The 27,176-nt window shown below is 46.9% G+C and overlaps 1 protein-coding gene across 1 annotated transcript; it reads right to left on the bottom strand.

Moving 5' to 3' along the window:
- Positions 1-23,364: 23,364 nt before the first annotated feature.
- On the bottom strand, positions 23,365-26,554 carry LOC135883270 (potassium voltage-gated channel subfamily C member 1-like). Its single transcript, XM_065410291.1, has 2 exons — positions 26,063-26,554; positions 23,365-24,168 (listed from the first exon to the last, which is right to left on the bottom strand). The coding sequence occupies exons 1-2, from the start codon at positions 26,552-26,554 to the stop codon at positions 23,365-23,367; spliced, it is 1,296 nt and encodes a 431-aa protein (XP_065266363.1).
- Positions 26,555-27,176: the final 622 nt, after the last annotated feature.

Below are 27,176 nucleotides of genomic sequence, written 5' to 3'. Positions count from 1 at the left end.
TGCCATGCTTTCCTGCTTTTCTTCACCATGAAGTGAGGTAGAAATTTACCCTTTTTAAAATGAAAACAGAGATTCTCACATAATCACCTGACTCCAGGAGCTGGGGCTTGAAGATAAACAGGAGATATTGCAAGACTCAAGATTAAATCGTGAGAGTTGGCAATACTGCGTTGCTTTAACCCAATAAGAGCCAAATTCTCTGCTGGTATAACTCCAGAGTTACAATAGCCATGCTTTTGAAGGGGGGTGAATCACCATTTCACTGCAAGAGGAATGGCTTTTGAATTTCTTCCCATATTGGGGATTCTCTTAAGGGCTGGATCCATAGAATTGCTCCAGTACTCCAGAATAATGAGTCAGGCCCCAACAAATCATGGGATTAGTTTAAAAACCATGCGATTTTTAAAATAATTCATTTTGCGTTCTTTGTATTTTCCATCTGGCTTTTGCACCTTCAGGGGTCACATTTTCACAATGAGAGCTAGAAAGTAAAAAAAAAATTTAAAATGAATGCTGAGATTTTGATGTATTCACGTGACTCCAGGAGCTGGGGCTTTAAGCACAAACACCAGGATCAACTCCCATAAAAGTCAATGAGAAGTCTTCTGTTGATTTCTATAAGAATTGGATCAGGGCCTAAAATAAGTTAACTTTGTTGGATTTATCCTGATCTATTAGGCAAAGAGTGTAACCCTCTTCTGAATTATGCATGAAGAGCTGAGCTTTACCTGTATTAGGCATCTTTGCAACGTTGGAGTTATACCAGTGCAAAGCTGCCAGCAGAGAATGCTGCAGCAGTGGGATTTTACCCCACTTTACACCAGTTCTGCCCATTTACACTAGTGCAGTCACATTGGTGCAAAACTCCATAACGCAAACAAGCCCTTAGGCCAGGTCTACACTACAGACTACTTCGCTCAGGGGTGTAGACAATGCTGTCGACTGGAGAGCTTTTCCCACTCAGGGAGGTGGTTAACTCACACGTAGTGGCGTCTTCACTACAGCTACAGCAGGCGCCGCTGCTACAGTGCTGTACGGGAGGACAAGCCCTTTATAGAGCATATCTTCGAGGGTTTTTTATTTGGCTGTGGTTAGGAAAAATCAACAGAAAGGAGAGTAGAAATCACAAGTCCATTATTCCTTTGTTTGTTTGCTCTCATTCAGCCTTTGCACCACCATATTTGCTATAGATTATTCTGCAATCTGAGTTGTTGATAGGGTGGTGAAGAACAATGGGCTCCCCCCACAGCACTCAAAGGAGAGATAAGAACACCAGATAGTTGCCACTATTCCCAAAAAAGATTTACACAGTTACTGACTTGATTAATGATGCAAAGAAGAACTGTATATCCCAGATGTAATTAACCTTATATCCAGGGCCCATTCTTGCAAGATATTACTTTCCAACTCCCTTGGGCAGGAGGTGCTCAGCACTTCCTAGGGTCAGCAGTGATCTCTGAGGCTGTCAGGAGGTTATATTGTATAGGATTTTGTTTTCTATAGTATCTCCCAGACAAATCGTAGCCCAGAATGTTTTAAAAAGTTAAACAGCAGCAGGCTTGAAAAATATAAAGAAAAAGAAAGATGTTCACGGCTGAGATATTAAATGAGATGGAAGGTCAATGCAAAGTAAGATACAGAGAGGCTTTTCCAGATACCACAAGCTGCAGAGGAGAAGGCTTTCACATCAAGAGGCGGGACTGGGAAAAGGGACAGAGAGAAGGCCCGTGCAAGATGGGACACAGAAATGGAAAGAGGAGAAGAGCTAAGTTCCCTCTAAGCTGCTATCAAGGGCCACACAGGCAGAGAGAGGCGCCTCTCCCCTGGCCCCATCACCAGAGTTGCTGCAGCGAGGGAGAGGCACTCTCCCCCAGCCTTGGGCTGCTGCGGTGAGAGAGGGCTGGGGGGAATCCTCTCTCCCCGCTGCAGCCACGGGGTAGCCTGCACCTCAAACCCCTCATCCCCGGCCCCACCCCAGAGCCTGCACCCCCAGCCAGAGCCATCACCCCCACACCCCAACTCTCTGCCCCAGCCCTGAGCCCCCGCCCACACTCCGAACCCCTTGGCCACACATCACTTCCATACTGGTGCACATAACAAAATTCATTCTGCACATGGATGTAAAAAATTAGAGGGACCATTGAAGTAGAGTGAGAAAAGGTCCCTCCCAGAGACCTAGGCAAGGCTGATAAGTGAGAGACTGATTTAACCTCACCCCAAAATTCTAAGGATGAAATTGTGCCTCAGTTGACCTATGCAACTCTTTATTCCAGTGAGGTTGCTGGAGAGTCGGAAAGGGCAGAATGAGGCCCTGTGGGCGTGGCCAATTTCCACACCACTGGGTTGTCTTGCACCAGTTTGCTACAGCACAACTGCAGTAATACTTTACCCTTAGATAGCACCTTTACTCTCAGGGGCTCTAAATAGGTGAAGAATCTTACCTAGGGGCATACAGTAAATCAATGGCAGAGCAGGGAATAACACCCAGGCATCCTGACTTGCAGGTTACTATTTAAAATGTCAATATATTAATAGAAGAGAGTCTGCAGGCAAGAATCTCATCTCAGCTACCCCAATATAAATCTGGAGCAAGTCCACTGCTGCCTGGTCCAGTGCGAGGACATAGCCTGCAATGGCTGCCCAGTTATCTGGGACTTTCGTAGCTTACAATATACAGACCCTCCCTGAGTTACGTAAACCCGACGTACGCAAATCTGAGCTTACAGAAAAAGTTCCGTAAGCTAGAAATAGGAGTTGGGTTTTTTGGGGGGGGGGGTTGCATAATGGTCGGAGATACGTTTCCGACTTACACGAAATTAGAGTTACGCGAGGCGTTCTGGAACGGAACGCTTGCGTAAGTTGGGGAGCATCTGTAAAACCCATTAACAGTTTCTGAAACAAAACTCCAAGTTACAGCCCTGCTGCTACCACCACACCATGGTATGGAAAAGATGCCTCTGGTCTGCTGTATTCTCTCTGGGACAATGGGATGCTTTGAAACAATGGACTCATTCATCACCAAAGGAATTAGTGCAAGTCACACCACCTCTTTGTGCCTTAGTTTCCCCATTGGTAAAATAAGAATATTAATGCTGATCTGCCAGGATGCTGAGAGGCTTAATTAATGGTTATCAAGTGCTTGGAGACCCTGGGATGAAAGAAACTGATAAGTGCCAAGTCATGGCAATGCTTAACCCTCCTGGGTGGGCTCATTTGGTAGGACTGGATAATTTGCACCGCTCATTGCTGCTAGCAGGGAACATTAGCTGTATTTCTGTATGGCAGAAGTGACTGTATCCATGGAGTCCATAAAGCATGTTGAGATCCTGTGGTGTAAAAGGTGCTATAGGGGATGCTGGGGACTGTCGCCCATTCAGTCATAATTAATAGAACTGATTATTTCCATGTTTCACACTCTCCGTTTTCCTATCTGAGCCTGTAGCGGGGCGACGACTCACCGGCGTGGCACCTCCTGCTGGTCATCCAGGGAATTAGCTTTTCTAGCCTTGGAGTGCCCTCTGCAGGCCGGTGTCTCACCTTGCCGCTGGCCCCCGTGTCCCTCCCAGACTCCGGTGCCCCTTCTGCTGGGGTTCTGCCCCCTTCAGTACCCTGCAGTCTCACTGGGTCTCCCCTGCCCAGGGAACCCACAACCCCTTATCCCCACCTCGCCTCAGTCTGGGGATACTGCCAATCACCATCTAGCCCCCGCTCACTGGGGCAGACTGCAGTATAATTGCCACTCATCATTGGCAAGGAGGGTTTGGACCTGCTGCTGCCTCTGCCTACCCTTGGGCTGCCCCGTTGCAACCCTAGTACCTTTTCTGGGCCTTTAACAAGGCCTGCAGCCTGGGGGTTTTCCAGGCTGGAGCTCCCCGCTTCTCTGGCCTTTCCCCAGCCCTGCTCCACTTTAGGTACCCTGTTCAGCTCCCAGCAGCCAGGCCCATCCCTCTCAACAGCTAGAGAGAGACTATCTTTTGGCTTCTGGCCTGAGCCCTCTTATAAGGACCAGCTGGGCCCTCATTAAATCAGCCACAGCTGTGGTCAGCTACCCATTCAGCTTCCCCAGCTGTTCTTAATCCCTCTTACCCTGCTGCAGCCCTCTCCAGGGCTGCTTTCACCCTTCCGGGGCTGGAGCGGGGTGATCACCCCTCTACAGAGCCCCAGTGCATGAATTCTTGACTCTTCTGCATTAATTTGCCCCAGCACCACTGCTCTAGGTAAACAATCAGAGTATAAAGATCTGTTTCTTTGGAGAAATAAAAGAGATAGCTGAGGACAAGAGAAAGGTTGTGATTACTAAGGGATGGCTGATAAATGCATAGTAACCCTTTGTGTTTCAGGACAGTGGTAAGGACAAATGTATGTTGCGTTAGCCTGCTGCACAGTTGTACATAGGTAACACCTTGCTTGCTTATGCCTCAATTGTGGTATTTGTGTCCTGCAGTAGGACAATGAAATGTCAAGATGGCACAATGCCCAGAATATGCGAGCTCCACTCCCTGTCTGGAGACTTAGCCTGACCTTTGGGATCTTTCAGGACAGAAGATCCTCTTCCTTATATACACATACAAAATGTATCATACGGTCCAGCACAGAGGTGCTGTGGTTTCCATCATATATAGGGTTTACAGTTTGGTTCAATGGCTCTCTCAGCACCCCCACTATACAAATTGTTCCAGCACAGCACCCCTGGTCCAGCATGCATATATATATGGGCCTGATTTTCAGAGGTGCTGATCCTTGACTGAAAATCAGGCCCCATCCCGTGCATAGACACAGACACAAACACTGACTCACATGGACAGACGGCTGACATTAGCATCAAACAAACAGAATGAAATTAGGAAGCAGCAGCAAAGGAAACTGATGCTTCCGTTGGCTTTTTCCTGCTTTCTATGAAGATGCAGATTCCTATATAACTGGAGTTACATATGGGAGGAACAGAACACAGAGCTGCCTATGCCATGTGCTCCATCATATCCTGGTTCATCCACATGCAAATATAACAGACATGCCAAAGAAACCACCATCAACAACAAACCACATGGATTAAATTAGTTCAATAGCCCTAGAGCAGGAGTGAAACCATTTGCTGCCCTCTCATAACTCTGAACAGCATGCTCAAGAAAAACTGACCAGAATACAAATACGTGCACAAAACTATGGCAGACAATACCTCAAAGGCAAAATTATTCACTGAGTTACACCTGTGTAAACGTCCTGGGCCTAATTTTGATTTTACAGCGATTTTACACCACTGTAACGATCAACTTAAATCCACACATCCACCAGAGTAACAAGGATCAGAATCCGGCCCATTGATTTCAACAGGGTTACAAGGCTGTAACTCGGAGCAGAATTTGATCCCAAATTGTTTGATTTCTGATTCCGATTCCTTTTGAAGACACATTGGTAAAACATATTAGATTGGGCTTTTAATACCTACCTGCATTCATGCCCGGAGATTGCACAGAGAGCCCCATACACAGCGCGTTCATATAAACGCATGGTCTCTGACACCACACACTGGGAGTCATTCACAAAGACAGCTGTTTGCACACAGCCCACAGTCACACACAGCGCCAGACTCACTCATTCATACAGCATAATGGGGGATTCCCTTTATCTCCACACCATTGATTACACTCGTCTTTCACCCTCTTGGATGCCAAGACAACAATACAAAGCAGGCTCCCAGGCTGCTGTTAGCAAATGAGAAAACCTATGAGGCCTGATAGATTGGTTTGGACCAGTTCTAACAGTCTGACTGAGTGAACTCTTTCAGTGAAAGGAAGATACAGTAGAGAGGTAGGAAATTATGGGACAGGCTGAGGCAGGAAGCTCCTCTTGGCACATTCCCATCTTCTGAGTTTGCAGTTGGACTCTGCAATGGTTTTGGAGTTCTGTAATTCCCTATCGCTGCCTTTGCTAAGATTTAATCCATGCATTAATGACACTGTGTGGAGTAATGCAGCCCAAATGTTCATCGTGTTTGACCAGCTCTTTAACATGCAGCCTGTGCCCTTTAGTTTGCATTTGACATTAATTCAAGCAGACTTTTAGCCTCACTCTCTCTCCATCAGTAGTGCATTTCCTCTTTGAGAGCCCATCCTCTTCTCTTCTCTCACACACACAGCCCTTTTTGAGAGGCAGCATGTAGCTGGAGCTCTGAACTGGCGGTCCTTCTGGGTTCTATATCCAGCTTTGCCACTGACCCATTGGGTGATCTTAGACAAGTTGCCTCTCTTTTCTGTGCCTCAGTTTCCCCATCTATAACTCAGAATAAGAATACTGTCTTTCGTAAAGTGCTTTGAGGCCCTGGGATGAAAAGCACTTAATAAGCACCAGGTAGGTGCCACAAGTACTCCTGTTATTTTTGAGGTATTATACGGTTTATCCGGTCTTTGTAGCTAGGATGCTTGAGACTCTTCCAGTTGCTTTCTACTGTGCAGCCTCCATTACTGTAACGTTCTGCTTTATAGGGGATACAGACTAGACAGAACCCAATCACGGCATTTATCTTTGAACAGTCTCCTTCCTTCTACCTATCCAGCTTCTTTTCCTGCACTGATTTATCCCACTGAGTTTTCACCCAGCTTTTCCACAGTAAGTTGAGTCAGAACTCTGTAGGCTGAATAGGGGCCTTGTCTGTGTTCTTCTCTGGATCCTTTGTGCATTATGGTGCATCAGTTTTCTTCACGTAGCTTCTTCTGTTTTCTCCATAAAGGTGTAACTCCTTAATTTTATACAGAAACTTAGGAATGGCCATTTTGGGTCAGATACGTGGTCCATCTAGTCCAGTGGTGAGCAACCTGCAGTCCGTGGGCCGCATAAGGCCCATCAGGGTAATCTGATTGCAGGCCATGAGACATTTTGCTGACGTTGACCGTCCGCAGGCACGGCCCCCTGCAGCTCCCAGTGGCCGTGGTTCACTGTTCCCAGCCAATGGGAGCTGCAGGAAGTTGCGGGCCGCACGCACGCACTGCACAAAGCCACCTGGCCACGCCTCTGCCTAGGGGCTGGACATGCTAGCCGCTTCCGGGAGCGGCGCAGAGCCAGGCAGTCTCTTAACCCCGCTGCGCCACCAACCGGGAGCCGCCTGAGGTAAGTGGCACCTGGCTAGAGCCTGCACCCCAGGTCAGAACCCCCTGCCGCACCCTAACTCCCTCCCAGACCCCGCACCCCCACCCGCACGCCAACTTCCTGCCCCAGGTCGAAACCTCCTTCCGCACCCAAACTCCCTCCCAGACCCTGCACCCCCACCCCACCCCCCCGCCCCAGGTCGGAACTCCCTCCCACACCCTAACTACCTCCCTGACCCTGCACCCCCACCCACACTGCAAACCCCTTGGCCCCAGCCTGGAGCCTCCTCCTGCACCCCAAGCCCCGCACCCCAGCCCCACCCCAGAGCCCACACCCCGAGCTGGAGCCCTCAGCCCGCTCCCACACCCCAACCCCCTGCCCCAGCCTGGAGCCCCCTCCTGCACCCAAACTCCCTCCCAGAGCCTGCACCTCTCACCCCCTCCTGTACCCCAATCCTCTGCCCCAGCCCTGAGCCCCTCCAGCACCCAAACTCCCTCCCTAAGCTTGTACCCCACATCCCCTCCTGCACCCCAACCCACTGCCCCAGGCTCAGCCCAGAGCCCCCTCCCACACGCTGAACCCCTCGGCCCCACCTTCCAGCCCAGAGTCCGCACCCCTTCCTGCACCCCAACCCCCTGTCCCAGCCTGGTGAAAGTGAGTGAGGGTGGGGGAGAGCGAACGATGGAGGGAGGGGGGATGGAGTGATCGGGGCGGGTCCTTGGAGAAGAGGTGGGGGAGGGGTGGCGCCTCGGGGGGCAGGAACAGGGCAAGGGTGTTTGGAGTTGTGTGATTAGACAGTTGGCAACCCTATTAATAGGAAATGTGCTATATTATTTATATGCACAATTTTCCTCTGAGGGAGTCACACAGGGCCAAATCTGTAATGAAGTCAATGGAATAACACCATAATGATTAATCTGGCCCACAGCCCTAATGATGGGATAGGCAGTCGGAAGAGCTAGTCTGGGCTGGAGTTCAACTGATCAATTAATTTAAAATCTCAAGAGATGAAAATAGAACCTGATAGTTGCCAGGTTATGGATAGCAGCTCCCCAGGTTCTGTGAATCCCACTCCGCAGCGACCTGATTCTGACTGAACCCCAGTGTAACTTCATCGACTTTGTTGCAGCTATTTCTGAACGACCGGAGCACTAGTGAGATTAGATTCAGGCCCCCTTGGAGAGGCCTGCACATGCGAAGGGCCCATTCCTGCAGTTACACTCCAGAAAACCAAAATAATTATTTCACACTGAATATAAATAATTACTTAAAGGAGGGACAAATTAATTGCTAATTGCACTGATCCTTTACTACTCAAGTAAAAACAATCATTACTTGAAATCTGAACTACACCAATAATTTGTATTGAGTGAATCAGGTTGAGTCAAAAGGACTCATTCTTCTCTCACTCCCCCTGGTACAAATCAGGAGCAGCTTCACTGAAGTTAGTGGAGTCACACTGGTATAGGTAGAAGGAGAATTAGGCCCAAGATAACAGTTACCTGAAACTAGCAATTGGCCAGAATCTGAACCTCAATTTTAGTTGTGATGCTTTGGTTACCAATACCCCAATCAAAAAACATTGCTCTGTGGCTTGGATTTAGATCCCAAACTGGAAGGGGCCTATTTGCAGACCTAGTTCCATTGCAACCAAAACTCTGAGAGAGCACCTGTGCCCACGAGAACAGCTGATCTCAGATTTCTGCCACGGGAGGCCAAAATCTTACCAGAACACCTCACAAAATTTCAAAGCATCTAGTCCAGCAGTTCTCATCTTTTTCCACCTTGGAACCCCTGGTCCTTAGAACCTCCGTCGATCTAGCTGGGATTCCCTCCACCGGTTAGCAGTATGGGAAGGGCAGGCTGAGAACCCTGATCTAAATGGAGCCTGATCCCCAAACCCTGCCTGACCCTAACCTGGAAGCTTGGCCCAAAACTTGACTTTGGCCTCATATGGTGGTGCAGCACCCAGCCACCCTGGTGTGTATCCAATCCACCTTTTGGCCCTGCTGCTGGAACTTTCATTTTAAATGATTGCACCAACCTTGCTCTTGTCTTATAACTTCTTTAGTGTACAAGTGGGTGCCTAACCCCACTGGAGAGTCAGGGCAAATGTTGTAGAGGAGATTTCCCAAGCGACTTATTTACCCCAGGGCTGCGAGTTGGGATGGTTTCTTTTTTGTTCCTGTGGCTCAGAGATCTGTGCCCTTTATTCTCTCAGCAGGATGTGCTGATGCCTCTTGTGTCCAAGCTGCTGCACTACTACAGTGTATGTACAGTGTGTAAATGACACCAGGAGAGCCATCCACTTAAATTATGCCTTTCCATATCCTCCCCCCTTTCCTTTTTCCTCCTTTAGTGTTGTCACTGTGTAGTATTTTAATCGGAGGAAACAGATATACCAAGGAAGTGTAATGCGGGGGAGGGAAATCACATCACAGCCCTGTCTGCCTGTGTAAACACTTGACAATTTCCTGTTATTGTAGCCTAAAATGTACCATGACGTCATTTCAGGGCCTCCCAGAATTACCCAGAAAGAGGAAAAGGCAGCATTCCTGGCCCACCCCTTCAGTGAATCCAATGGATTTCAGACCCTATAAGGCAGTGGAGCTCTGCAAGCCTGGACTGTAGTGAAGATGCAGGATTTCTTAGTCTCGGCAATGCTGAGATTTCACAAACAGGAAAAACTGCTTTTACTTTTCCTAAAGGGGAACCAGTTAGCCACATAAAATATTGATGCCTGGAACACAGGCTGCTGCAGCAGCAGAGCTGAAATATGAGAAGGGCTGTTTGATGGAGGATGAACCGAAGGGATGGGACTGAAATATACCAGCCCATCCCTCGCCCCATAAAATTTTGGCAATGCCTTGCTCCCAAATGCTCAGCTTTTCAAGGAGGTGTTGGACAAGAATGTCTTATTCACAATCCCTCCCAAATCAAGGCAGCTGAATCAATAGCAGGGGATCCAGTAAAAGGGCAAATATGGAATGGATTTGATCACTTTGAAAAGTGATGCTAGCACTGAATATAGCAACGATTGCAAATTAAAATGTCCTTTTTTTGTGCACTAAATCAAAAGGGGACTTTTATCAAGAAATGAAAACTAAGGATCAAACTCTTCACAGCCCAGATGTGAAGCCAACCAAGAATTGGACCCACTGGGCTGGATTCTTGTCTCGTTTTTACTAGTGTTAATCCTGAATAATTTCACTGAATTTGCACCACTCTAATAGAGATTAGAATCTACCCCGAGTCTGGTTACCGCAGACTTTCTGGGAGCAATAATTGCTTCACTGCAATCAGACTACCTCCTAGTCGGCACTCCCCAGGCCCACCGTTTCAGACAGGCCAGGGTAGAACCTCTACATAGTTTGTTTCTACTAAAAAGGAAACTGAACTTTGTTTTGGGATGGAGACATATTACTGTATTAATAACATTTTGGACTTCTATAACATCCTCCATCACAGGACCGCAAAGCACTTTGCAAACTTTAGTGTAGTGTAACTTCACTTTGCCACTATGCAGATGGTGAATATCACTATCCCCATTTTATATGTGGGGAAACTGAGGCAAAGAGATTAATTGACTTGCCTAGGGTCACAGAGCAAGTCTATAACACAGCTGGGAATAGAACTTGAATCACTTGGCTTCTGGTTCAGGGTTTTAATCACAAGATCATCCTTTCAGATGTTATTTAGCATTTTATAAGATGCCATCACATAAAGACTTATTTTTTAAAGACAAAATTTGAAATAGCCCTTTTAAGGGCAGACAAACTAAGAAAATCAGTAGGCATTTTCAGCTTAGAGAGAGATGCAAGGAAGGTCTGTGAATAAAATACAGATGGGATTGACACAAAAGGGAGACAGATTGCCTTGCAATCATCCAAAAGAAAGGCTACAGGTATCATTTTATGATTATTAGAGAGTTGGGCTTACTAGAATCCAAAGAAGGACTGCCCTAATCTGACTATATTTTGGGAGAGCCAAGCTATTCTGTTCTATTCAGCTCTTCACCAGGCCTATCACTGTGGTATCTGAGTGGCTTCCAAAGTTAACAATATGCAAGATGACTATCGCTAGTTAAGTAGTTCTCTTTTCTCCCCCCCCTTCCCCCGGCTGGATGCCACAGCTGGCTAAAGGACTAGTTTCTGCATATCTAGGGTTTGACCCTGCATCTACTGAAATCAATGGCAAAACTCTTGGGAGAAAAGCAGCTGTAAAGCGAGGGGCTCAGATACCATGGTGACGAGTGAAGGATAAAAAGAACCTACATAGAATGAAATAGCCCTAACTGACTCCTATTATTATCGGTATTGTGGTAGTGCTTAGGGCCCAATCAGGTAGTGCTGAACTCACAGACTGGTTGTGTAGCACTTACATCTTTATGATGTTTGACTGTTATGTCTCTAACATGGCTCCTCTACCCGCCATGTTAAACATTTTGGATCACTTGCTCTTGACAGAGTGTGCCTGTTTTAACACAGCCTCTTGCCCCAGGACTAAGACAATGAAGAACCAGGACACAAATCCAGCAGCAACTCAGAAATCAGAGGCCTCAGACTGCTATTTATCTTTGTTGTTGTTGTTGTAGTATTGCGGTAGCACTCACAACATGCCAGGCACCATTCACACACATAGGGAGATGCAGTCAATTTCCCGAAGAGTTCACACAATCTAAGAAGACAAGCAACAAATGGAGAGAGGTGGAAATGCTATACAGCAGCCTGGTACTTATCGTGGCATGCCGAGGCCCTGCTCTGATGTAGTTCAAGCAGCTCTGGAGAGTTTCAGCAGTGCAAACGATGAGCCTTAACAAGTCCTCAGAGGCACCCTGAGCAAGCCCAGTCTGGAAGTAATTGATATGACCCACCTTAAAAAGCCACCCCTTTGGCAGGCTTGCAAATCGCAGACAGATTACAGTTGCCTGGGGCTGGGGGAGTAGGTAGCACTTAGCAGGGAAAGAAGAGAGACAGATTTTACAATCTTAAACCCAGGTGAATGGTCCTATTCTGTTAGATTCTTTCTGTGGAGACATTCAGTTGGTGAGAGTCCCTGTAAGTAAAAAGGAGGGCGAAGCCAAGAAAGTTGCCTAGGGCTGGTCTCCACCTCCTTAAAGGCCAGTGACCATACAGTTCTTTCAGCTTCAGCCTCCCACTGAGCTAAGCTGAGGGAGGTATGAGGAGAGAAAGTGAGTTGCCTGCAGCTGTACCAGATCAGGCTCTGATTTTCTTCTGTCTTCTAAGAGAGACTGAGTCAGGGCTTGCATGGAAAGATTCCAAGGCTGCAAGAACTGGCACCAGTACAGCTGGGTTGTAGCATTCTCTGATGCCACTACCCAGGTGGGATGCTCTTGGGGACTATGCCACCAGAGGTGCCATCTTTTAGGAGATATGAGATGAACAAAGCTCCTACCCCCCTGTAGTCATTAAAGATCCTATAGCACTTTATGGGTGTTAGGCCTAGTGTGCTGGCCAAATTCCATTTGGGTAATTTAATTCTGCCTCCTTAAATAACCCCTAGTAGTTTCATCTGGCTACATCATCCTCCACTTCCTGTTCTAGAAACTATCATGTTATGTTGCCCCAGCAGAATAGTTATAGGGCTCCCCCCTAGAGTTGCTCACATTTTGTGGTGGGTGACTAATCCTTACGCATACAGTATATTAAAAGGGGTCAGGATGAGAAGTGCTGTATACAATTTGGATTATTTATTTGCATTTCTATAGAGGTCATTATTGTAGCCTTATAAAAATAGTAACATATCAATATTTGTCCCCATTTGTTATCTCCTAGACCCGAGTAAGAGCTAGGTTGCGTAATTACTCATGTTACTGGAGTTGTATATTTTGTACATAATCCTGTGCTCTCTCTGAAAGATTGTACGACCATATCCCTGTAGGTATAGCCACACTCTGAACTGTACATTAATTATAATTATTATTTTTATTGCATTAGCACCTAAGAGCCCTAATAATGGACCAGGACCCCATTGTGCTAGGTGCTGTAGAAACACTGAACAAAAAGTTGGTCTCTTCCCCTATAGATCTTATCTTGTCAGGCTTGAAACAAAGATAGATCTCTGGGGATCAGTATTAAAGCATCCAATATTATTACCCATAACCTGTATATAAATATTGTATATGCAGACAGTCTGCATTGATTCCTGCAGCTCCCCACTGCCTTCAAGGGGATTTGCATCTGACTGTCTGAGAGTAGAATTAGGTACTATATAGAGATGATATAACAGGGTGACACACGCAAACAATGGTGGTTGGGCTCCAAAGAGCTGCAAGGATATAATGTCACTGAGGCCTATTCTAATACCATCATAAACCCTAACCTCTCCCCACAACCCCATTTCCTTACATCAGAGGTTTAGAAGCTCAGTATCAAACGTAATGCCTGATACTTGTTTTCAAATAAATCCCCCCCCAAAAAAGAGTAGATTCATTACATCCCTGCTCTCTGACTCAGAACGCCCTTTGGCCAACACAACTGTGTTGATGGACTCACTGGGAACAAGCTCCTCTCCTCATCAGCCAGAAGAAAGGGTCACAACAATCAATGCCTTTTGTTGGGCAGGGGAAGAGGAATTCCCCACATCTCACGCACCGTTCCAACTCCTGTACAGCATGGGGCAGATCAGGATGATGTCCAGTCAGTGTTTGGATCAGAACCTGGTGTGACGGGTTGGATCACAGAAACCCCCTTGAGAGCTGCCACCTGATGTGCCAAGACTACCCCTGCTTCTGTTTTCCCTGCCAGCTCAGGATTCCAGCCCCCTGTCTTGCTGAATTAGACACTCCAGTCCACTTCAACACAGACCCAGGGTCTGAATCACTTGTCCCAAAGCTGCAAGTTTACCTGAAAACAGCTCATAGAAGTGTGCTTGTCTTTAGCACTCAGATGCCCAACTCCCAATGGGGTCTAAACCCAGATAAATCCGTTTTACCCTGCATAAAGCTTATGCAGGGCAAACTCATAAATTGTTCGCCCTCTATAACACTGATAGAGAGATATGCACAGTTGTTTGCTCCCCCAGGTATTAATACATACTCTGAGTAAATTACTAAATAAAAAGTGATTTTATTAAATACAGACAGTAGGATTTAAGTGGTTCCAAGTAGTAACAGACAGAACAAAGTAAGTCACCAAGCAAAATAAAATAAAATGCGCAAATCTATGCCTAATCAAACTAAATACAGATAATCTCACCCTCAGAGATGCTTCAGTAAGTTTTTTCTCAGACTGGACACCTTCCAGGCCTGGGCACAATTCTTTCCCCTGGTTCAGCTCTTGTTGCAGCTCAGGTCATAGCTAGGGGATTCTTCATGATGGCTCCTCTCCCCTTCTCTTCTGTTCCACCCCTTTATATATCTTTTGCATAAGGCGGGAACCCTTTGTCGCTCTGGGTTTCCACACACCCCCCTCACTGGAAAAGCACCAGGTTAAAGATGGATTCCAGTTCAGGTGACATGATCACATGTCACTGCAAGACTTCATTACTCACTTGCCAGCACACACATATACAGGGAGACTCACAGGTAAACAGCCATCTGCAGACAATGGGAGTCATCAAGATTCCAAACCATCATTAATGGCCCACACTTTACATAATTACAATAGGCCCTCAGAGTTACATTTTATATTTCTAGTTTTAGATACAAGAGTGGTACATTTATACAAATCAGATGATCATACTCAGTAGATTATAAGCTTTGTAATGATACCTTACAAGAGACCTTTTGCATGAAGCATATCCCAGTTACGTTACATTCACTTATTACCGTATTTTCTCTAAAACTATCCCAGTTACATTATATTGACTTATTATCAAGTTTTTATAAAACCATATAGACTGCACAACGTCACACCTGGATTTAGCTTCATCCCAGGCAGCAATTTGAAGCATGAAGTTTAAAATGGAAATTGCTGCTCTTTAATCCTACTGGTCTGCTGCACGGGACTTAGTGGTAGTGCAATTGTCTGGCGATATCCAGTGGACTGGATTCTCTGCAACCTGTCATTATACTGTCACAGAGGTTATAATGATCTTCTCTTTACAGTATACAATACATGGCTTGAACAACAAGAGAGAAGATGGGGCTGGGTTGGGCTGGAAAGCCCCCAAGGCCAGGGCCTATCACCCCATCCTTCCTGCTCCCTCTGCCTGGTGCAGGCAGGAGATAAGGTGCTGAAGCAGAGCCTTCCACAGAGGATGTCATGAGTTTGCTACAGACACTTTTCCCATTCCACGGTAGGTGGTGATGCTCCTCTTCTTTTACAGGAAGAACTTACCATTCCTTCCCTGGGGGGACAGGGGGGTGCATCTGCCCTACAAACAAAGAGATTGTTTCCCATAGTGTAGCACTCAGCCCAATGTGTGCAGACTTGTGTGTGGGGAAACTCCCTTCCCCTTTGACTCCTATCCTGAGGGTTCATTGTGAAAGCCTCGCCTTGCTGCATAGAAGGGGTGGGCACAAGATCTTACTCACAAGCTGTTCTCTGATCCCAGCACTTCCCCTTTCACTATAAAACGTGAGCCTTACTTAGTGCCCTGATCCAGGTCACTACCGTGTTAGGACTCGCAGATACTTTGGTAGCCTCAGTAGTGAAGGTGCTTTGGGGCATCTAGAGATGAGCCTGAATTTAAATGTTGGCTCCTCAGCTTTGGTAGGAAGGACAGGTCTGAATTCAAATGTGATCCATAGCTGGATTTCACAGCTGCCCCTCTCTCCTTGAGTTGAACTCAAATCCCATATCCAAACACTCGTGAGCATTGTGGTTCGGTCCCACCTCTAGTGCTAGCTGAAAGGAGACAACAGCTGAGATGATAAACCATGACACCATCATTTTACTAATAGCCTGCCAGGGAAGCAGCTGCTCTCCCTGCATTCAGGCTGCATTCTGTGCTCAGGGCTAGATTTACAGCCGTGCTGCAGCCACTCTGTGACAGTACCCTGGCACAAAGCAGCCATAAACCCATGGGTGGCGCATAATGAAGGCTGGGGGAGGCTAAGCCTCCCCAAACCTCATGCTGCCTGGGGGGACCAGTGGTAGATTTGGGGTCCCTGGAAAAATCTCCCCCCTGCCATGGCCCCAGGGCTGGAGGAGCTCTCACTCGCCACCACAGCAGGAGCACAGAGCTGTTCCAGTCTCGGGGACAGAGCTGGGCGGAAAGGAACAAGCGGGGGCAGAGGCCTCAGGGGAAAAGGCGGAATGGGGTGGGGCCATGGGTGGGCCGAGGGGGACTGCGAGCAGCGAGTTGGGGTGGGGCTAGCCTCTCCAAGGGGAAACTTCACCCACCACCCACGCCCATGCAATACAACTGGAGGTTACAGGCAGTGGGGGATTTCCCCCTGAACGTGTGAATGAAGATGGTGGTATAGTGACTGCTCTGCCATTTCCTTCCTGCTGCCCACTGTAGAGGTTATGGCCAGGATGCCACTGAGCCCCAGCTGGCAAAACAGCTTCTTGGGGCTGTGAGCAATCAAAACAGCTTGATCAGGGACCAGCCTGGGACAACAGCAGTCTCAGGATTGGGACAATCATAGATAGTTTTTTAAAGTCATTTTTGCCCCCAAGTCTTCCTTACAGGCAGAGGTGAAAGTAAGCTGGTACGCCCTGGTATGATGTACCGGCAAGAGCTGGTGCGCCGTACTGGACCGGCTTCCCCAGACGGCAATTTAAAGGGCCTGGGGCTCCCAGCAGCAGCTGGAGCCCCAGGCCCTTTAAATTGCCACCAGAGCCCCGATGCCAGAGCCCCAGGGTAGCGGCAGCAGCTGGGACCCCCGGGGCTCTGTCGGCAATTTAAAGGGCCCAGGGCTGCTGTGGTAGTGGCAGCTGGGAGCCCCAGGCCATTTAAATCACCACCGGAGCCCCTGGCCACTGCTGCTACCCCGGGGCTCTGGCAGCAGGGCTCAGGCGGAAACCTCTATTTAAAGGGCCCGAGGCTCTAAAGGCCCCGCCTCTTCTGGTTGAGGCCACGCCCCTTCCAGGTGAGACCTCGCCCCCTCCTCAGGACTCCAGTGTACTGGTAAGTCCTTTAAGTTACTTTCACCCCTGCTTACAGGAGAATTTGTGTCCTTCCATTTCAGCACAGTTACATTTTTTGCCCATCAATATCACTACTTGGTGCTTAAAAATAACCCACCTTATTTGTAGCCCCAAGATGTCCCCTCCTCATGTGAGGAAACTTGGTGTGGAGGTAAAGTTTTCCAGAACATATATTATTAATATACAGAAAGATTTCCCCCCAATACAATGACTTTTTATACAAAGCTCCCAGAGCTACTACTGCATCTCCAATATTTAGCTGAGTTGATTATTTTTGTCTTCAGCACTTTGTAACTTGGCTGGATGATTTTTCTCTGGAGTGGATTATGTCATTTACTGGACTGGAGTCTCTACATTTTTTATATTATTGTTAATGTGATTATTTGGCTTATACTGTGTGGTTGGTATGCATGGCACATTAGACATCTAAGGAAATGAGGTTCTTTCCCCCAAGGAGTTTGCAATCTACATTATAGAGATAATAAATGAATAATTGAAATGTAAATAAAGCTGACAACATTCCATAGACAGAGAGAGATAGTTCCCATGTACCACTCTTGTAACTAGACCATCAATATTGATCTGATTTAGCCAGCTTAAAGCCAACTGCATGTAGGGGTTCTGAATATCTACCGCTTTCAGTGCGCACCAGGCCTGATTCTTAGCTGCCATAAATTGGTGTAGCACCACCAATTTCAATGGAGTTACACTAATTTACACCAGTTCAGAATCTGCACTTCTTCTGTCATTATGTCTTAATTTTCTGAGCCCAGCTGTATGACAGATCCCCAAAATGTGAGAGAGTAGCAAAAATGTAGGCTCAATTGCTAGTTAACATTTTCTATAAGCCTCTGTTTTGTGACTCTGTTTCTGCTGTAAATTACTGACACAATGACAAAAGGGAACAAACACCAGATTAACGTGGGACTGAGGTAAAATTGGGTCTAATTGGAAGTATGTGACTGGGAGAGTTTTTAGGCCTAGCTCTGATTTCCAAGTCATGCTGACTGTGCAGATTGGGATCTGTCATATGCGGTATGAGCACACCCCCAGCTGGACAAAGACTTGATAGTAGGTAATATTCATTAATCATGGAAACCTTCAGTTCTCTGTGCAGCAACTGGGGAAAGAAAAACAAACAAGTGGGGATGGGGATTGATAAGAAGACAGTGAAGTTGATGGAGGATGGAGAGATGAGCGTCGTTCCAATCACGAGGGAGGAGTACCGAAAAAGCATTCTGTATCATCCCTTATATTTAGAAAGTAGGGGCCAAGTATAGCAGTGGTGTACAATAAACAGTGGTGAAAGTTACACAGCAGGTTTAAGTTGGACTCCTAAAATGGGTGTAATGGGGCCAAATGCTGGCCCTATTAAGCTCGGTGGCACAAAGTGGCCAGATTCCAGCTATAAATAGCCAGCAGGGAACTCCTCTTGTGAAGCCAGCTGCTATGTCTGCTGCCCGCTACCATTTGTCAGTGCTGGGCACAGAACATAGCAGAGCTACAGTATGCTGTGCTGATCCTCCTCTGTGTAAGGCAGTGACTCTCAACCTTTCCAGACTACTGTACCCCTTTGAGGAGTCTGATTTGTCCTTTCACCTCACTTAAAAACTACTTGCTTACAATATCAGACCTAAAAATTCCAGTGTCCCAGCACTCTATTACTGGAAAATTGCTCACTTTCTCATTGTTACCATATAGTTATAAAATAAATCAATTGGAATGTAAATATTGTACTTACATTTCAGTGTATAGTATATACAGCAGTATAATCAAGCCATTTTCTGTATGAAATGTTAGTTTGTACTGACTTCACTACTCACTAGTGCTTTTTATGTAGCCTGTTGTAAAACTAGGCAAATCTCTAGATGAGTTGATGTACCCTGTGCAAGACCTCTGTGTACCCCCAGTGGTATGCGGATCCCTGGTTGAGAACCATTGGTGAAGGGGACTGTTGGCCCCTAACTGAAACTTAGTTAGTGGGGCTTTTTGGTTGACCTCTCCCAGTATCAAAAGAAAGGGGAAGGGCTGATGAGAAATCAAGATCCTGAGACTGACAGTCCCCAGGGCCAATGGGGAGAGGCCAAAGCTCCAGGTCAGCCTGATTGACAGGGCAGGCAGGCCAATGAGGGAGCCAGGAGCACTGGGTCCTGTCTGTGTGAACTGGAGGCAGAGCAGCAGCATGGAGCCAGAGGAGGCGGAGCTAGAGCAGCCCAGGCCAGCTGTGCTGATGGAGAGCCAGGGTTGAGCTACCGCAGGGAGCTGTGGGCCCAGAGCTAGGGAGTGGATGTCCCCTGTGTCACAAGTAACACAGGAGCCGAGTGTGGTGAGCAGCTGGGGAGAGTGAGGTTGCACCCTGGGCAGTGAGGGCCCAGTGCAAGGAGATGTCACCAGACAAGAGGTGTTGTAGGTCGGACTTGGAGGGGGGTTGTGACGCCCAGGGGAGGGCCTACGCTGGGAAGGAGGGTCCTGCCACCTAGAGCCTGAGGGTGCATGACCGCTGCCAGAGCAGGTGTCTGATCTGACCTCTGGTATCACTGCAGCACAGCCAGGGCCTGGGACGTGTGAGGAACAGACTAAACTTTCCTTATCTCCCAGAGACTGCTGTTTGTGGTTTCCCTGTGCCCACACAGCAGGGTTACTTGTTTCCTTTAACCTTTTCCATTTTTTCCCCTTACAGTTGTTTCGTAAATTGTATTTGCTTTGAACTATATGTAATGATCAGTGGTTCAGGGAAGCGTCCGGTGAGTAGAGAGTACCCCAGAGTGGTGATACCCTAGCCCAGGGATCGGCAACCTTTGGCACGCAGCCCGCCTTTGGGTAAGCCCCCGGCGGGCCACACCGGTTTGTTTACGTGCTGCGTCTGCAGGTTCGGCCAATCACAGCTCCCACTGGCTGCGGTTCGCCGCTCCAGGCCAACGGGGGCTGTGGAAAGTGGCGGCCAGCACATCGCTCAGCCCGCACCGCTTCCCACAGCCCCCATTGGCCTGGAGCGGCGAACCGTGGCCAGTGGAAGCTGCGATTGGCCGAACCTGCAGACGCGGCAGGTAAACAAACCAGCCCAGCCTGTCAGGGGGCTTACCCTGGCGGGTTGCGTTCCAAAGGTTGCCGATCCCTGCCCTAAGAGACCACAACAAGACTGGGAGTTCAGCTTCCCAGGAATCCTGGGCCCAGTCTCGTTGAGGTTACGAGGACTCTGCTGCATGGGAGAGTGGAAGGGAAGTCCTTGAAGTCAGGCAGTCCTCCACTTAAACGGAGTGGGAACGAGGATTCAGATCCTTTCGCTAGCCAATTCCACCTGGGTAGTGTATAAGCCAAGAAAGTTCCGCACAATAGCAGGACCACCCCCACCCCCACTTACATCTGGCATCAGGACACATAAAGGCTATATACCAGTGGTATAACATCCCCACACGTAGGCAGCTGGCCTGGCTCTCCAGCCCATGAAGGTCTCCATTCCACACCCAGCCTTTTCAGATCCTTCCTTCAGAGCACAGTTTTATTCTTAAACTTAAAGCATCAAAACAAAGCTGTCCCTCTGCCCACCACAGATTCCAGCTTACAGAGGCTTTCCCCCTTACCTCTTTCAGTGCTGAAAGGCGATGAGACTACCCTACTCTTCCCTTTCTGTCAATCCCCCTGCTTCAGCACTAATTGCAAGAATCCATCTCCCTCCTGCAGATCTCACCAACTGAGCTCTCAGCTCTTTATAGGGTTCACCTGATGCTTTGCCAGATGGTTTTGATCATCAAAAAGGGCTGACTGGCCCCAGGCCCTTAAAGGGGCAGACCACCCTGTTACACCAAGGCTATTCTAACTAACACCAGCCACATACAGAGGTTCAGATTGCTATAATATTGCCCTGATGACTCTTCTCTCCCTGCCGCCAAGCACAATTGGGATGCAGGGGAGAATCTGATCTTAAATTTAATGTGCCTGGGCTACTGTTTCTCACTTGGTGTTTTTTTAATATGCAAAATTTTTTGAAGCAAATCTTTTTTTCTTTAGAGAGAATTAATTCCTTTTTAATTGCATTAATGCAAAAAAAGCAAATAAAAGTTTTAATAAAAGTAAAGCAGCCTTTAAACTCATGCCCGTTGCAACATAATCACACCGATGGACATACATTAATAGAAATTTTAATAAAGGTACAGTCTTAATAGGATTTAAATTCATAGATGTAATAGTATAAAAGACATGTTTTTCTTCCACTAAGCAACATAACTTTTGCCCATCTTTGTTGAAATAGCCACAGCATCTGATATTGTTTCTTTCTCAACAGAAGCGTACAGTATTGGATATTATAAGGAAAAAAATTAGGAATAGATGGGATATAAAGATTACAAAATTATAAATTTAATCTTTCTAGTTTATAACAATATCTATAGGCAGATAAAATGTAATGAACATTATATTTAATACTGTTTTGTTTATGGTTTGTTTCTTGAAAGAAAAGTGCTGTTTAGGTCAATCTTAAATTTAGTTAAATCGTGAAATCTTTCCACGAGGATATGCAGCCTCTGGCTGCAGTCCAAGGGAATTGCCATTGGAGGGCTCCCTTATCGCACACTGAATGCATCACCAACTTATTGGGCCTGATTCTGATCTCCCACTGTTTTTTTTCCTACCCCACTAATGTAACTCCCTCACTTCAGAGCATTTACTCCAGATTGGCAGTGTGGTGTGTGAGGCTCAGAATCAGGCCAAGTGAATTTTTCAAGGGGAAAAAAAAAATCACTAAAAATATTGACTATAAGAACTGCAGATTTTAGATCTGTTCACTAGTTCACACTGGCCTCTATGTGCAGGCAAATCAGACAAAATATACTACATCCTTTGCTTCTTTAATAAAATATAAGAAGACAGGGCAGAATTTCTTAGGGCCAGATTGCTCCCCGCCCAGTCAAACTCATGGGGGGAAGGTGTTGTTCCATGGGGAAGTTTGACCCTGCCTAGAAGGAGCTGTGTGTCAGCATCCAATTTTATGGATTCCTGCCATCTGCGTTTCCACACACAGATCCTGTGCCAATGGACTCCAGTGAAAAAGTACTATAAGGACTTCCTCTAGTTGATGCTGTCCGAGGTCCCTTCTTAAAGGTGGAAGGTTCCCCACCACCGGTAACAGGGCTGATGGGAAGATACTGTGCATCCCTACATGTCTCTTCTCCTCCCAGCCTGCCACAGCCTAATGCAGGCTGCCTCACTGTCCACGCAGTCTTCACCCCCTTCCCAACACCAGGATTCAGTAAAAGCCTCTTGGTGGGGTCCAGTGCCATTGAGATAGCTGACTCTCCCCATTCCATGCACGGTGAGATCTCACATGTGGAAGATCCCCCTCTGGGAGCAGATGCTAGGGACGAGATCTGACCCTTCGATTTTAGCTACACATTTCTCTCCATAAAGAGGGCATCTATGAAAATGGAGGTGTGATTGTCCCTGTGAGGCACACAGACCCATATCCTCAGACAGGGTAAATCAGCACAGCTTCTTTAAAGTCAGTGGAGCTGCACTGATTTACACCAGCTGATTATCAGGCCCAGAGAGTGTGCAGAAGGCTGTTGCCAGGGTGTGCACCTTATACATTTTTCTGTTAGGCCTAGGGTGACCAGATGTCCCGATTTGGGGGTCTTTTTCTTATATAGGCTCCTATTACTCCCCACCCTCTGTCCCGATTTTTCACATTTGCTGTCTGGTCACCCTAGTTAGGCCCCACTTTGAACTGGCATCACTGGGGTTGAGAGCATTCAGCACATTGCAGATTCTTGGTTTATACTTCAGTGCAGCCCTTCATCCCTGCCTTCTCTGGGAATCACTTATCATAGCTTTGCACAGTGAACAGCATTGTTTTTTCCTGCTGGTGGGGAAAAACAAAAACAAACATCTTGTGTGTTGATGAAACTGTCCAAAGTGAATTTTCTCATCTTGTTCTGACAAGGGATAGGTGAGATTTCAGTGCTAGTTGGGTCACGCTGAGTGTCAGTGTAGTGCTGTTTGATATAGGGATAGGCCATAAAGAGCATTAGCCACTAAAATAGAAAGCTATAACTCAGATCTGGGTACCTGACATTGATCTGAAATATACCAAAGGAGCAAGGAGGCAGTCTTAATGAATGTGGCAAGGACTTTTCATAGGAGTTGCTCTTCCCACAAAGTGGTGGAAACAAACCACACTGGAATTAATTCTGAAGTGCCCCAAGGCAGCAATGGTCTGAACTCAATCACATTATTGCTTTTTGCTCATTTTCAGCTTCTGTTTGGTTATGGCAGTGGCATAATAGCCCTTAAACTTGACCAGGAAAATGGGGATTGGAATGATAATAGTTAACATGCCAAATATTGCAGCAAAGGCTGCCATCACCTGGCCAAAGATGGTGAGAGGGATGATGTCACCATAGCCCACAGTGGTTAGCGTGATCAGAGCCCACCAGAAGCAAATGTTAATGTCTGTGAAGTGCAAATCTGCCCGGTAAGAAGAATGAATACCCAGCAACTCGCTATAGAAAAAGAGAGAACCAAAGAAGAGGGTTTCAAAGGCCAGGATCATCAGCAGGAAGCAGATCTCTCGGATGATGGACTTGAGCGTGTAGGACAGGACTCTCAGGATCAGAGGGGTCTCTATTAGCTTGAATATCTTCAGGAGTTTGAGGAGGTAGACTACGCGGACAAAACCCAGCCAAAGCGCTAGGCTAGGCATTTTCTGAATCTGCTCGGCGGTGAAGAGTTCAATGTAAACTGGGAAGAGGGAGAGGAAATCAGCCACATTCAGAGGATTCCTGAGGAATTTCTTTTTGTCTGGACAGAAGAAAAATCGCATGGAAAACTCAAAAGTGAACCAGAGGACACAGAACAGCTCCAGGTGGAGCAGGTAAGGGGCCTGGTGATAATAAGGCTCATGGATGCTGTGCATTACGTCGGAATGGCCGAAAATGGTCAAGTTAGCAGCAGAGTACTCGTACTGTGCCTTAGTCTCCTCACAGAATATAATGACGATTCCAATGATGAACAGCAGAGAAATAATAGCCAGGCACTGCAGAGGGACAGAAAGGTCAAACGTAGGATCAGGTCAGTGTGAGGGTATCACAAAACTTCAAAGCCTCACTTCACATCCAGGATTCTCAGCATCAAACATTACCTTTTCCTAGACTAACTTTTACCCAATTTCCATCTAGGAATAGATTCACACATTGAAGGTTTCTTTTTCTTTTCCATCCTTACCTGTCCAAGGCCAAGAGGGGGATCTGAGTCAAGGAAAATAATGTGAACTATTAGCATCTGACCTTGTAGGGAAGGGGAGACATCTGACAGCTAGAGCAACATGCACAGATTCACTGAGATTGCCCTAGCACAAAGTGCTGGCTCCAGTGACTCAGCTGTTCTAGACAGACTGGAAAATGTCCTCTGCCTTCTCCAAACCTGCAGTTGCTGCCCCAAGTGCCTGTTCTGAGAGGAGCGGAATTAATGAAATGCACTTTTAACTGTACACAGCACAGTAGCAAATGCGCAGCCCTAGCATGCAGAGTAGTGGGGCACAGCAAAGGGCCATAGCCATAGCCCAGCACTAGCAGGGAGACACAACAGCATTTTAGTTACAGAAAATAAAATGAGCTGAGAGTTGGCACTTTTTTCCCCCCGATAGCACACGCAGAAATCACCTGGGTGTTATTAAGGCCCTGGCATAAGTGTTAAGCATTAGCTCAACCATTAACTGGTTTGACTTCCGTGCTGAGGTTTAGAAAAGCAGGTGACCTGGTAGAGAGCACAGGTAAAGAAGAATGTTTGATTTTGAGCCACTCCAGTGAACAAACTCTTGACTGACTCTGCAGGCTTCCAAATTATATGCCTTGTATTGTTTAATAACGGGTAGATAGTAAGTCTAAAGCTGGTCAAACTCTTCTTTACAAATAACAGATTTACACTGGTGTAAATGTGGAGTAATTTTAATGAAGTCAGTGGAGTCAGCTGTAAAACTGGAGTGAGGTTAGAATCAGACCCTACATTAATTGCACATTTATCCTGTTTCTGCTTAGAGAACCTTTCATGAACTGATCCTTATTTTCAAAAATATTTGCCGAATGCTTTGGAGGAATAATTTAGAGCCTATGGGTCAGTGGTGGGCAACCTGTGGCCCGTGGGTCGTATGCGGCCCATCAGGCTAAGCTGATTGTGGGCTGCGAGACATATTGCTGATGTTGACTGTCCGTAGGCACGGCCCCCGGCAGCTCCCAGTGGCCACGGTTCGCCGTTCCTGGCCAATGGGAGCTGCGGGAAGCAGCAGCCAGCACGGCCCGCCGCTTCCCGCAGCTCCCATTGGCCAGGAACGGCGAACCGTGGCTACTGGGAGCTGCGGGGGGCTGTGCCTGTGGACGGTCAATGTCAGCAACATGTCTCACTGCCCACAATCAGCATACCCTGATGGGCCGCAGGTTGCCCACCACTGCTATAGCTTGTTTATTAAATGATCACTTCAATAGTTTATTAGTCATGTTGAATGAGGAAGGGGGTCACCTAAATCACATGGTCTGGTTTCAGCTCCCAAGTGAGATTAGTAAAATCTTATAATATAAAAATAACTCATAGTAAATAGCTCATTTCTAGTATGAATTTTCAGAGGAATAATCATTAGTGCTAAAACTCATGAAACCTCTAGGATTCACAAATTGCCCTGGAATACCAAGGCAAATACTTCTGTGTAACTAATAGCAGCATCACCTACCTGAATCAGAGCAAGCTGAACTGCACACTAAAACTACTGGTGAATCAAGTTGTTATTCTGGGATGTTTTATTTAATTATTCAAGTACTGTAGCTGTAAGCAGGACTCTGAACCTGTGCACTAGAGCTGCAAGTTCCTAAGCTTTTTCCACCCCTACAGATTCAGGCTCACGCTGATGAATCTATCTGGTTCCCCACTGGAAGCATTACCTTGGCACTTAAAGAGGAAAAGGGCTTTTCAAAGATAGACCAGATCTTTGGCTGCCACCTGGCCCTCCAGCTGAAATCCCTTCTTTCCACCTGGACTATGAGGCACTGGTCATCAGCATGTTCGTTCTCATCCCAAACATTAAATTCCTCCGGCTGGCTGTCTTTGTTGGTCAGCTTCAGCCAACAGCAGGGTGCCAACTGTGCATCACTTATCTCCCAGAAAGCCAGCTCTTCCTCTAAGACTGATCTGCAGGTGTCTACAGGACAATGGAGGTGTTTGGTCCTGTAATAGCTCAACACATAGCCAAAGAGCTGAGCACTCCTGTCAAAGAAGAATTCTTTGGTGGTAGGGTTATAATCATATAGTGTGCTGGCATTGGGCTCTGTGAGGCTGCAGAGCTTGGTCCCTGGGAAGGTCCGGAGGGTGCTGCAGTACGTCTCATGTCTGATTCCTCCAACATTCAGGATGATCTTCTCTTTTGAGCCATCCATCCTTCAGGTGTCAAGTGGTGGGTTCACGTTCTGATTGGCTTCTGTTAATCTCTAGCAAGCCTACAAGAGGGAGAAAGGGTAAGAATGCAAATTAAAACCCTCAAGGCTGCAAATCTGAAGCAGGGCAGTTTTCCATGGCATGTCACACCACTCTATTAAAGCTCATTTTGTAACTTCCCTGAGCACTGGAATTTCCTAGAGGAAGTGCCCAACTCCTCTCACCACTGACCTATTCTATTCAATATAGGCTCTTCTACTGCGCGCATCACTCATCTGAACGCCTTCCAATAGTGCATTAAGAAACATGACTGTCTGTCACATGTTGTTTGTTCTCTCATCTTCTCCCTAGGGGAGAAGGGTATATTGTGGAGTGTCTTGTTTTTGGTAGAGGTTTTTTAACATAATATAATATTTTTAATATACATGTTGCCATGTATTTATGTTAGAGAAGGCAAGGTCAAAGAAAAATATCTTGCATTTGGAGCACAAGGTGGTGCAGTTTGTGATTGTCCTTAGTTCCTGAGGGAATTCAGAAAACTCTGCCTCACATAAGGACGGGAAATACCCATGTATTAACTTCCTATGTGCCAGAGGAGCCGAGCTTTTGACCACAGTCTTCATC

Source organism: Emys orbicularis, chromosome 9 (genome assembly GCF_028017835.1).
Source record: "Emys orbicularis isolate rEmyOrb1 chromosome 9, rEmyOrb1.hap1, whole genome shotgun sequence".
NCBI classification, from domain to species: Eukaryota; Metazoa; Chordata; order Testudines; family Emydidae; genus Emys; species Emys orbicularis.
Note: the sequence above shows the minus strand (reverse complement) of the source record. Positions and strands in the feature narration are given on the sequence as shown.

Coding starts and splice junctions, on each gene's coding strand:
- LOC135883270 (XM_065410291.1), bottom strand. CDS start 26,554: ATGGATGGCTCAAAAGAGAAGATCATCCTGAATGTTGGAGGAATCAGA. Junction 24,169..26,062: donor TTTCCTCTTTAAGTGCCAAG/GTAATGCTTCCA, acceptor GTCCCTCTGCAG/TGCCTGGCTATTATTTCTCT.